Source organism: Amphiprion ocellaris, chromosome 21 (assembly GCF_022539595.1).
Source record: "Amphiprion ocellaris isolate individual 3 ecotype Okinawa chromosome 21, ASM2253959v1, whole genome shotgun sequence".
In the NCBI taxonomy this organism is placed as follows: Eukaryota; Metazoa; Chordata; class Actinopteri; family Pomacentridae; genus Amphiprion; species Amphiprion ocellaris.
The window spans coordinates 7,890,591-7,902,913 of record NC_072786.1 but is presented as its reverse complement, the minus strand read 5'-3'; the positions used below and the strand labels follow the sequence as shown (position 1 = coordinate 7,902,913).

The following is a 12,323-nucleotide window of genomic DNA, read 5'->3' as shown; positions in this document are numbered from 1 at the left end:
AAAACAGAACTACAAACATGGCCTCACTGCTCTCTTGATGAACAAAGCTGTCCGCTCGATCCATGCCCCGTATCAAGATCTGAATATATTCCATGGTTGGTTTAAATGATGACATCTAAAATGTGCAACTTAAATATGTTGTAAGCATTTGCACTTATTAGATACACAATTGATATCTAATGCAACTTAATACAACCATGAAACTCAACTTTTATGAAGCTTCTCTTGTTCAAGTTTTTGTTGACTTGTGACAAAGGTGATACTTCTACTTTATGTGTATTGGTGAAGTCATAGCGGGTGGTGGTAGCAGGGCACTAGAATGCATTAGATTTAAAAGTGTTCTTAATATTTGGCCCCCAAATATTTTGCTAATGGGTGGACACAATATGATTTGAAAGGAACCCTGGTAGCTGTGACTTGAGTTTTAACTGAACCAAAAACATTATAACTGAAATCGTGAACGCACTCTGTCGACATCTGTGGACTAAGTTACCTCCTATAATGAACCAAGCACACTACAGTCTTGGTGGACATGTGCTGTTGATGATGGCATAATATTTTGTTGGGATGACCAGGGAGGGAGATGGTGAGTTTAGCCCCATTTCCCTGCATCTTTATCCATAAATCCCAGTTGATGATGAAATTAAAACTACACATTGGTCACTATGGATTCAGGTGATCTTCAGCTCTCCCTTATTGTGGCTTTCCACAAAAATCAATCTACCTCTTCTTCATACCATCATTTTAGGGAAATCTCTATAAGGAGACTGAGCTGTTTTGCAAATTCTGGTATCCAGGGAACATTCATTTGCATGCTAGCAGACTGTCGGCTGTAGTAGGTAGAATGCCTTGCAGTCTAGCACGAGAACCTCTGATGCTAATGCACTCTAGTTTTCATAGTCATAGGAGAAGGAGTCATGCAAAATGTGGCTCCAGGGCATTCGCGAGTGAGGAAAACAGTTCAACAGCCTTATTTCTCAGTTGTATTCTCATAGTTCAGTGTTTTCAGACAATTATTTTCTGATATTTATAATGTGTTTAGAAAGAGCTCTGAATTTCTTCTTAAAATTCTGTTTTTGCATCAGATGATCACCTGCCCAATCATGAAAATACTTGGGAAAATGCAAATAACTGCTGAAATTACATGTAGTGCAAGCTGCTGTCTGGCTCCTAGTGACAGTTCTCCTTATTTATGACAGAACACACACCTTTATTAGTATTCCACTAATTTATTGCAAAACTACAGGGCGCTAGCATGAAAGCAAAAAAGTATAAATTTGCCCCTCTTGGTGTCTGAATCTTTTCTCAAAGGAAAACACAGGATTATTAATTACAAAGCAAATGTAAGTTAGTGCCAGCTGGGCTTTGAAGTTAAGTCTGTCAAAACCCCCAAAATGTGCCATTTAATTTATGATCATTACAGTGGAGAAGAAATCTTGCAGACATTTTAAGGGTAAACATTGTGTAGTATCATTTTCATGCGTGGCTTACAAAGGCTGACATGTATATGCATAAAAGAGACATTAGTCAAAAACTGTCTGTATAGGAGCATCTTAATGCCACTGATGCAGTAAAATGTTATTTATCTGCTAATAAATCAAAGCCTGCTAATGCACATGTAACCTAAGTTTATGCACGCTGCGAGACGGAGGACGTGAAAGGGAAAAACAAACACATAATTCCCTGCTCCCTATGGCGTGCTTTACAAGAACCCATTAATGCCAACATGATTTTGTGTGCTTGTAGCGGCTGTACGCATCAATCTGCATCCCTTTTGTTGCGCGCTACACAACAGCAGCTAGCGCTTGTGGGTCTGCACTCATGTGTAACTTGATCCATATGACACACTGACAGGGGATGCTTCTCCTAATGTGCATGCATGTGCCAATTGTGTGTGCGGCTCTATCTGCAGCAGAGTTGTGATCGTTCCGGCCGAGCGCACTCACATGCCATATGTTTACAGGCAGGCACGTGGTCAGTCGGGGGCATCTCGGCCGTGCACATGGGAGGTCTGAGTGGATATTTTGACAGCAGGGCAATGCAAGGTGAAGGCAGCTTGAGCCAAATAGCTCCACAAAAGTGTCTAGTTTCTAGAGCAGAAGCCCCGGCTGATGGATTTTTTTAGCAGATACACTAAGAAGCTGAGTATTAGCGAGTGCTACACTGATGTAAATGTTGAGCAACTGTGTCTCATTGGGTTCTTCATCACTGGAGAAGGTAAATAACAGACGAGAGGACAGACCGGTGCAGAATGCTTGAGTTGTTTAAGGATAGGAATTGAGTTTGTTTGGACTTCTCCTGCTGCCAAAGTCGTCACGTTGGCAGAATGATGTGCTGTCTGACAGACAATCCACTTTCAGTGCCTGATTTAAGATACTCCACTTTGGATGCTGAGCCATAAGAATGTCAGTTAACTTCACAGAAAAATGCAACAAAGTAGCATTTCCATTGTAGTTAGACTAAATATTTATGCCTGTATATGTGTAGTTCCTTTTTATAGGATAATCTTGTGTACATTTACAGGCCACTTTTTTTAGGTTTACCTGTTCCACTGCTCATTAGTGCAAATATCTAAATCAGCCAATCACATTGCAGTAACTCAGTAGATATGGTCAAGAAGACCTGCTGAAGTTCAAGCAGAGCATCAGAAGTTCTTGGTGCCAGACAGGCTGGTCTGACTATTTCAGAAACGGGTTATCTACTGGGATTTAAAGGGTTTAGAGAATGGTCAGAAAAAAGAAAATGTCCACTGAGTGGCAGTTGTCTGGGCGAAAATGCCTTGTTGATGCCAGAGGTCAGAGGAGAATGGGCAGGCTGGTTCAAGACGATAGAAAGGCAACAGTAACTAGATTGGACATATGTTGCCTGATGTGATTAATCTTGATTTCTGCTGCAACATTCAAATGTACAGGATTTGTTGTAGACAACATAAAAGCATGGATCCATTCTGCTTTGTACCAGCGATTCAGGCTGGTGGTGGTTTTTTGGAACATTCTCAGCCCCTTGGCACCAATTGGGCATTGCTTAAACTTAGCATCTTACCTGAGTATTGTTGCTGACCATGTCCATCCGTTTATGACCATAGTGACCCATCTTATGGCTACTATATCTCAATCGAGCGTCTTGAACATGGCAATAAGTTCACTCTACTCCAGTGGTCTCTTCAGTCACCAGATCATGAGATCAGAGTATGTTTGTGACAGGGTTGAAATATGTTTTTTCATCCTTTTTTGCCTCCTTTTTACAGTGTGGATTCCGCCATCTTCACCCTGTTGACCACCCTGACTCTGCCGTTGAACCTGGGGAAAAGGTTTTTATCGTGACACCAACACGCCCAAACATGGACGGAAACAGGAAGTGGGTGCCAGGCTTCGAAGCCGTGCTATTGATTCTCCTGAGTCACACGGCTGTAGCGCTCGAAGTGCCTCTTGATCGTAAGTATCGTCTTCATCAATATTACGTTTATGAATATAGAACATAATCGTTCACTTGTATGAAATGTGGAAATCTTTCATGCTCTGTGGATGGAAATTTAATCTAGCTCTTTCACACTCTGGGGTACAATGAATATGAAGAACTGCAATAACTAACTGTACTGGGAAGAGAGGGGCTATCTTTTATTTCAGCTCTGCATGTTTCAGCATGTGGTTTTCATAAAATGCAATTACATTTTGAAAGAGCTTTTTAATTATCCCACATCCTGAGTGAACTTTTAAAGTCTTCAGCTACTTTTCTTGCATTTATTGCACCTGCTTCACAAAACACACTCCAAAAAACATTGCAAAGCTAAGAGAGCAGGCTCAATGAAATGCTTAAAAGTACCTGAAAGTGCAACTGTTTCACCTGTTGTTTCCTCCTTTGCAAAAACTAACACCTTTTCCTCAATATTCCATTACTGTGGTACGACATGTCACGTTGGACAAAAAGCTAAAGTACTGGAAGGATGTAAGTTGGCCTAAAGTGTGGAGTTTTTGCTCTTGAAAATTCTCTTTTGTGTGGTTTTAAGCAACAATGTGCATGCAGTTATTTCAGCACTGTAACTGTATGGAGTGTCTTGCTTGGTTTGGATTGGTTTCGTAAATGTTAGAATAGTAAGTGGAGGTGAGAAAGCCGCTGTGTCTGTTTGCAGTGAGTTTTTCGGCTCCATGTGACTTGAAGCTTGGCTTAATGTGAATGCTTGTTGCATGTCGCTTTCATATCTTCTGCTTGAGAAGTGTTATCCAACGTATTGTGTTTGTCAGTGTGTGTGAACTACGTTTCTGGTTCTCCAGTGCCCCAGCCCCCGACTATAACACTACAATCCCCAAAGGATTACATCTTTGATCCGCGGGAGAACATCGTCATCCACTGTGAGGCCAAGGGGAAGCCTCAGCCCAGGTGAGAGAATCACTCCGGAACACTTAATGAATAATTTACAATCAGTGTGCTGTGGTTCAATTATAGCTCTGCTTCTGGGGACAACTTAACCTGGAGCAGAGCGGAAATATAAGTCACCCTAGCAACTGTTGTCTTGGAGACTCGGGAGCTTGAGAAACACACCTGGAAGAGCAAATTTACCACCAGGATCTGAATCAAATGAGAATTTGCCAAACTCCCAGTGAAGTCTGAATATTAACCCTCATGCACCTATGAGGACATTTTTGTCCTTTTCATTTTTGATTTTGATAGTTTTGACTGTGCATTGGGCATAAAATTTGGTAAATTGTCACCACTTAAATCCATTATAAATGCTATTATTGATCCCTTTGCCCATATATCATGACAAAGGGGCTCTCACTCTTCATCTTTGGCTTCAAAATTTTCATTTTTGCACATTTTTTAATATAAAAAACAACAATGACATCATATAAACAAACTGGCATTTAAGGGGTTAAAATTCTAAAACTTAATGAATATTTGGTAATTATGATCAGGACTTATGTTGATCAAAATAGACAAGTTATTGAAAGTGAAAAAAATATTAATATTTAATAGTTTTTTTGACATTGTAGGACCTCAGTGTAATTTAAAAAAAAAAATTTAAATTGACGCCTAATGCTTAAAGAAATGAGTTAAACCGCATCCATTACTGTTTTTTATGTTTCCCTCTTATTGCTCAATTGGAAAATAAATATTTGTTGCTCTTGTCGATTCCAGCTTTTCATGGACGAGAAACGGGAGCCACTTTGATGTAGAGAAAGACTCCAAAGTCTTAATGAAGCCCGGTTCGGGAACTCTGGTCATTGACATCAGCCAGGAGAAGGCCGAAGCGTATGAGGGAACGTACCAGTGCACAGCTCACAACGAGCACGGCACCGCTGTGTCCAATAACATCATCATCCGACAGTCCAGTAAGACACTTAACTCTTTTCAATTACACTATTTCCACATAGAAATTAAAATAGAGCGCAAGGGCTCCAAATACTACTTAATACAGTAAAGTATGAATGATGTTATCCTCAGTATCTGTTTTTGTGGTGTTTGTGACTCACAGGGTCCCCCTTATGGTCGAAGGAGAGAAATGAGGCCATCGTGGTGCAGATGGGGGTCTCCCTCGTGCTGCAGTGCCGACCCCCTGCAGGGTTACCTCCTCCTGTCATCTTCTGGATGGATAACAGTGAGTCATGTGCATGTATACATAACTGCACACATACAAGGACATAAGAAAGTCACAAACAGCTGCACTGAGTCACTATGCATTTATGAACCCTTTTCATTCTCATATCTATTTATCTTTAAATAGGATTGATTGCATAATTCATTGACCCTATGGAAAAGAAAATATCTTTTTCTTGTCAAACTGAATCAAACAAGCTATATGCATTAATTACTTCTTCGCTGTCCCCATATATCAGATTTTCAGAGGCTGCCCCTGGATAAACGAGTGTCCCAGGCCCTGAATGGAGACTTGTACTTTTCCAATGTCCTCCCAGAAGACACCAGGAGTGACTACATTTGTTACGCTCGTTTCCCCCATACGCAGACCATCCAGCAGAAACAGCCCATTTCAGTCACTGTGCTGGACAGTAAGTGAAGACACAGGAGCTGGAAAAGGCAGCTAATGCCACGAGTCAAAAAGTTCTCATATTTCAGTGTTTGTATTTTTAATCAATAGTTAACATTTGTGGATCTTGTTTTACTCCTTAGTTTCATTTCCTTATGCTGCTCATGCAGTAGATTTAGCTGAATTTTAGTTGCTTTTCTTCCCGTTTACCACCTTTTCTTGGCTTTATAGAGGGCTTTCAGCAATATTTGATTTTACAATGGCCATATTACACTGTCACAATGCTGCACAGGGCTGCAACAAGCAATTATTTTCACTTTTAAGTTATCTGTTCCTGATGAACTGATCACTTGTCTGGTCTCTAAAATGTCACGACATCCATAAGTGTCTTGTTTTATCCACAGCCTGAAAATATTCACATTTAAGTGGCTGGAATCACAGAATCTATCATTTTTTTTCTTGGCAAATTACTCCAACTGATTAATCAGGCATCTAAGCAGTTGGCGATTCGTTTAATAGTTGACTGCTAATTGATTCATTGTTGCAGCTCTACTGCTCGGTATACAGTGGTGCAGTCAATCTGTCCCCATTAGTCTGTATTAAAAATGCATTCCGACAAGTTAATGCATTGGTTAATGTACAGGAAAAAAGGTCATTGTAAAGAAAAAAGCTGTTCATTTCCTAGTTTTGCATGCTTCTGATTTTCTGTTGTATTGCAGTGGAAACCATAAATGCGACTGTGGCTGCTTTATACAATATCACTGATTTCTATAGTGGTGAGTGCTGCTGGCTTATTCCCCAATTCAGCCCCTTCAGTGTGAATCCGACCCCGTTTTTACTCCCCGGCATAATCATATCCAACATACATCTTGAACTTAATCCTCTCCTCTAATTATATTAACACATTCTCCCCAGGTTGCTCCTGTTTCATTCATATGCAAATTGAAGGTTGAAGGATAGACAACATCAGACAAACCCATGACTTTAGTCAGTATAAAAACTATTATGCATGAAAAAATCAACTGTACCCATTAATATAGCTGATATATTACAGCTTACATGGTAGAAGAAGCCTTAAAGCATGCGCAACTGCAACTCCCCTAGAACGATCAAACTTTATGTCATTATCCACAATGGCTTCAAATGAAAACATCATTATCCTAATATAGTGGCTCATCTTCCACCATATGAAATGTTATTTTCTGACCTTTCTCTGCAAAGTAATGAGGAAACCTAAACGCTTCCATGAGGAACTTCTGAAGGATGTGCACGTATGAGTGTAGCTGGGGGGTTGTTCTCTGCAAAGAGCCTCAGTGTTGCCATAGCAACAAACAGACGGCTATCTCACTGAGGGAGATTCTTCTTGCTCCCTCGTTCTCTAAGATAATGCTCATGCTGTGTATAGGAGAAAAACAAACAAAACCGTCTTGCTTTAATATTGTGCTGGCTCATCATCACTCATTTCCTGTCCCTTCTCTCCACTATGGCAAAATAACCAAAAACTCAGCAGTGTACCATTGTGACCAAAGGTTTACATACAGTTTTAAAGACCCTGTATAGCATGGCAGTCTTGAGTTTGGAATGACTTCTATACGTCTGAATCTTCAACATTGGAATCTTTGAAGCAGATGTGTTGTTGTCATTACAGGTCTTCTGCACAAATGACAAAATCTCCTGGTTCAAAAATGTACATACAGCACTGCTAATATTTGATTAAATGTCCTTTGGCCATTTTCATCTCAACTAGGCGTTTTTGGTAGCCGTCCACAAGCTTCTGGTTGCATCTTTGACCACTCCTCTTGACAGACTTAGTGCAGTTCAAATCAGTTTGTTGGCTTTCTGACAGAATTGTTTCTTCACCACAATCCTTGATGGGGTTTAAGACTCAAACCTTAAATTTAGCCTGACTTTACCGCTTCTTTTGTTGGTGTTTGGGGTTATTGTCTTATTGGAACACCCAACCTTCTGGCTGATTTTAGATTTTTCTGAAGAATGTGGAGATAATCCTTCTTCTTTATTATTCCATTTGCTTTGTGTAAAGCACCAGTTCCACTGGCAGCCTGACAGTAGGTATGGTTTTCTTGGGGTTGAAGGCTTCATCTCTTGTCCAAACATATTTCTGAACATTGTGTCCAATTAGCTCTATTTTTGTTTCATCTGACCACAGATATTTCCTACAGAAGGCCTTTTCTTTTCCCATGTGATTAGCAGCAAGCTTCAGTTTAGCTTTAAGGTGCTGCTTCCTTCTTGCATGGCAGCCTGTCAGTCAATGGCGATGTAAAACACACTTGACTGGTACTTGTTCCAGCAGTTTCTCTTCATTGCAGAGTTGCTTTTTGGTGATTCTTGATTGACTCTTAGCCATCCTGAACAGTTGTCTCTCAACAGCAGGTGATAGTTGGTGTTTTGTTCCCGATAGTGGCAGCGACACAACTGCATCTGATTGTGGGATCTGTAGCCACTTTGAAATGGCTCCAAGTGACTTTCCTGACTTGTTCAAATGAAGGATTTGCTTTTTCAGATCTGTGCTGAGTTCCTCAGACTTTGCTCGACCTATAGTAAACCTACAAAAGAACCAAAATGCATGACTGTTTTCTTGTGACAAAGGCGCATGTGTTTTAGTCATTCGACCATATAAAATTAAGAGTTATAGGAGTTACTGGAAACTCCAGACAATCACATGCATGGTCTTTACAAGTGTATTGAAACTTTTGCTCACAACTGTACATTGACCCCTACTCTACCGTTGTCCTTCACAAGAATGTTAATGACCCCCCTGAGGCTACAGTTTCACTTCCATTTCCTTCCTCTTTAGTGAACTTTGTGGCAGCAACATCCATCAGGTCCAGTGTTGTGGTCTGATGCTGATTTATGTCCTTACGTCTTCAGGCAGCCCAGAGGGGGAGCGTCGCCCTGGTTTTATGCTGCCTCTTGGCACCACCAGCACCCAGATGGTTCTGAGAGGAGAGACTCTGGAGCTAGAATGCATCGCTGATGGCTTGTAAGTTGACGCGTGCCGCAACCAGCTTCATAATTTGTCTCATTTTAAAGGTCTGTGTTTCCTTTGTCAACTGTTACAGTGTCATAAGCAAAAACCAGTGACTTGAAATTTAAGTTTTTAACTCGGTTTCTATGATAGGCCCACTCCGGATATCTCCTGGCAGAAGGATGGAGGTGAGTTGCCAAGCAGCAGGACGTCTTTTCACAACTTTAAGAAGACGCTGAAGATTTCTGACGTGAATGAAGCTGATGGTGGTGCTTACCGTTGTACGGCTACAAACAATCTGGGAACTGTGCACCACATCATAAAGGTCACGGTGAATGGTATGTAGACCAGCTGGGATATCATATGGTTGATTTGGTAGAACTTAACAGCTTTTTATTATTAATTTATTTAAATATTTGAACAAGCCACTCTAATGGCACATAGTGGAAAAATATCCTGAGTATTTCTTTTATTTCCTTTCTTTTTTTTCTCTAAATCTATCATAAACAAGCAAACATTTATACTGTAGAAACCAATGCAGGAAAACACTCATTAATCTTAAAATAATATAATTAGGGGAAAAAAATGAGCTGCATTTTGTGACATCTGGCATTACCTTTATAGAATTTCTAGAAAACTCTTATTTGTCCTTGTGCTACTTAAATTTTTAGTGCATTAATTGAAATAGGTTAATACAACTAAGTAATATTTTCATTTAGTGCATATTTGTGTCTTGATCCATTATTTGTGCCAAAAAGATGTTTTATTCTGATCATCATTAATCATTTTTTTCAGTAGTAGTAGTATCAGGATTATGATTATAACCAAATAATTTAGCAAACTGACTTGTTCTTTGGAAGTACTGTCTCATAAAAAAATAATTTGGTTCATAAAATTACCCAAAAATTCCAATTTCCAGACAGTTCAAAATCCAAAGATGCTGTTGTTTCTTGCTGTCGTATAAAACCAGACAAGACAAGACAGTCAAACCCATTTTCAGTTATTTTTCTGTTCTGTCAACTGTTTCATCTCCAAATTCAGGGCACATAAAGAGATTAAATGTCAAAATAAAAAATATTTTACAAACCAGCTTAACTGACTCATTTCATCTCACTGTGTTTCTTCATTCCTGTTCACCATCCCTAGCTGCTCCATTCTGGGTCAGCGCTCCCCGGAACCTGATCCTCGCTCCGAATGAAACTGGCATCTTGACGTGTCGAGTTAGCGGAGAACCCAAACCACAGATTAGCTGGTTTGTCAATGGAGTTCCCATAGAGAGTGAGTAAAATGAGACCAAGTTTTCAAAAACTGACTACAGTACATTTATGATTATTTCTATATAAAAGTCATAAAAACTTCCAGTGTTGCAACTGAGCTGAGCTTCTAGTTCCAGTAGTTGTTTAGTAGAGCCACAGGAGAGTGGTGTATGGAGACGTTTTTCAGTGATTTTTACAATATTTTCTGTCTATCCTGTTCTAGATGCTCCGGAAGACCACAGTCGCAAAGTGGACGACGACACTGTGATCCTCAGCAGCGTGCAGTCAGGGTCCAGCGCTGTCTACCAGTGTAATGCGTCCAATGCGTTTGGCTACCTGATGGCTAATGCTTTTGTCAGTGTTCTTGGTGAGTTAACGCGTATTTCAGCAGCATTAGGGTTCCCTCACCCTGATGCTGCATCATCTTATTTAGAATTAATGTGGAGAACAGTCTAGCTGCACAGTTTGGACATTCAGGCCACTGTGTGATGGGGGAAATAAAGCAAGTGGTAATTTAAATGTTTGTTTTTGCCCAACAGCTGAACCTCCAAGGGTTCTCACTCCACCCAACAGAGTGTACCAGGTCATCACCAACAGCCCTGCTTTACTGCACTGTGCCTCCTTTGGCTCTCCAATACCAACAATCACATGGTGACGTCTTGCTTTTGACTTTAAACATTTTTTTTAAATCATTCATTTTAATCATTCAACACCATTTTTAGAAAGTATGTCACTTTTGAATTTTTTTATTCCTAAGAAACATTTCCATGTACACTTTTCTGTCAAAGCTAAAATGCACTTTACCAAGTCTGTCTTATTTCTTCCTTCTATGCAGGTTCAAAGACAGTCAGATCAGCATCAAGAATAGTGACCCATACGTCATCCATGAGGATGGTACACTGGAAATCCATGTGGCCCAGCCGCTGAATAGCGGAAAGTACACCTGCATTGCCACCAACAACCTGGGGATCAAGGAGAACCACGTCTTCCTGGAGGTTAAAGGTCAGCATGGACTGATCACAAGTCAGATAATGTTAAAAGTGGTTGGTTTCAGCCTATCTCACCGAACCTGTGCAAGACTAAAATGTTACCTTTTTTGTTTTGTTTTCAGCTAAAAAAAAAAAAACGACAAAAAGTTTTGCTTATCTTCCAGCATAATTACATATTTGACACATTCACTGCAGGTTCAGAGTTTAGGACATAGCTTAACCATCTGAACCCCAAAACCTGCCAGCAAGTTTCAAAGGCATGTTATCTTAACCAAAATATAAAATAAAAAAACAGAAAAGAAAAATTTTTTAAAAAGGCAAATAAAGTGAGACTATTTGTCAGAGCTGGAGACTGTAAAATACATAAAAATAAATAAAAGTTGCTTTGTTTTTTTTTAATACTTGGATTTTTTTTTAACTTTCTGACTGTCGCTGAATGAATCGTGTGACGGGTGTCACAAATGCGATATTTCATCAAAATCACTTTACTTTTACATGTCTTGTTTTAAAATTTGCAAAAATTGACAATTTTTACTAACCACATTCTGTAAAATACACAAAAAGTCCTCTGTAGAACCAAAAAGCTGAAAAACTCAGGGGCTATTCGGCTGAACTGCAGGCTGTGTATACACAGGTCAGGAAGTGGTAAAACATCTATAGTATCCAATATTGAGAACAACTGTGGGCACTTAAAAAAATGTTGTACAAGTTGACTCAATCAGTTGAATCAATAGAATTCTACTTTCGATATTCTGTATGACCTGGGCCTTGTTCTATTAAAAATAGCTCAGATGATATTTTAGGCCTTTTCAGCTCTTACGTCATCAATTTGTATTATTTATCACTGTCAACTCCTTTTATGTCTTTCAGAGCCCACTCGTATCCTGAAGCAGCCGGAGTACAAGGTGGTGCAGAGAGGATTGAGCGCCGTGTTTGAATGTAAAGTCAAACACGACCCTTCTCTTGTTCCCACCATGACCTGGCTCAAAGACAAAGGAGAGCTGCCAGACGACGAGAGGTACCTCAGACCCTGAGATAGTTTTAACCAGATTCACATGTTAAATCTTCACACTGAGGTGATTCAGTAAAAGTCACGTCGCTCGGTTATA

The 12,323-nt window shown here is 39.9% G+C and overlaps 1 protein-coding gene across 16 annotated transcripts in view; it reads left to right on the top strand.

Annotated features, from left to right (window-relative positions):
- nrcama (neuronal cell adhesion molecule a) overlaps positions 1–12,323 on the top strand; it is a 74,038-nt gene that overhangs the window by 45,700 nt on the left and 16,015 nt on the right. For 9 of the 16 annotated variants that reach the window (XM_055006580.1, XM_055006573.1, XM_055006568.1 and 6 more), the window contains 14 exons: positions 3,248–3,434; positions 3,928–3,945; positions 4,272–4,377; positions 5,137–5,330; positions 5,474–5,596; positions 5,835–6,005; positions 6,703–6,759; positions 8,873–8,984; positions 9,123–9,307; positions 10,116–10,247; positions 10,449–10,592; positions 10,765–10,876; positions 11,061–11,227; positions 12,085–12,232. In XM_055006580.1, the coding sequence (XP_054862555.1) occupies positions 3,341–3,434; positions 3,928–3,945; positions 4,272–4,377; positions 5,137–5,330; positions 5,474–5,596; positions 5,835–6,005; positions 6,703–6,759; positions 8,873–8,984; positions 9,123–9,307; positions 10,116–10,247; positions 10,449–10,592; positions 10,765–10,876; positions 11,061–11,227; positions 12,085–12,232 (1,763 nt within the window). In that variant the 5' untranslated portion in view covers positions 3,248–3,340. The remainder of the gene's footprint in view (positions 1–3,247; positions 3,435–3,927; positions 3,946–4,271; positions 4,378–5,136; positions 5,331–5,473; positions 5,597–5,834; positions 6,006–6,702; positions 6,760–8,872; positions 8,985–9,122; positions 9,308–10,115; positions 10,248–10,448; positions 10,593–10,764; positions 10,877–11,060; positions 11,228–12,084; positions 12,233–12,323) is intronic. The other 7 variants (XM_055006581.1, XM_055006574.1, XM_055006572.1 and 4 more) reach the window with 3 other exon arrangements.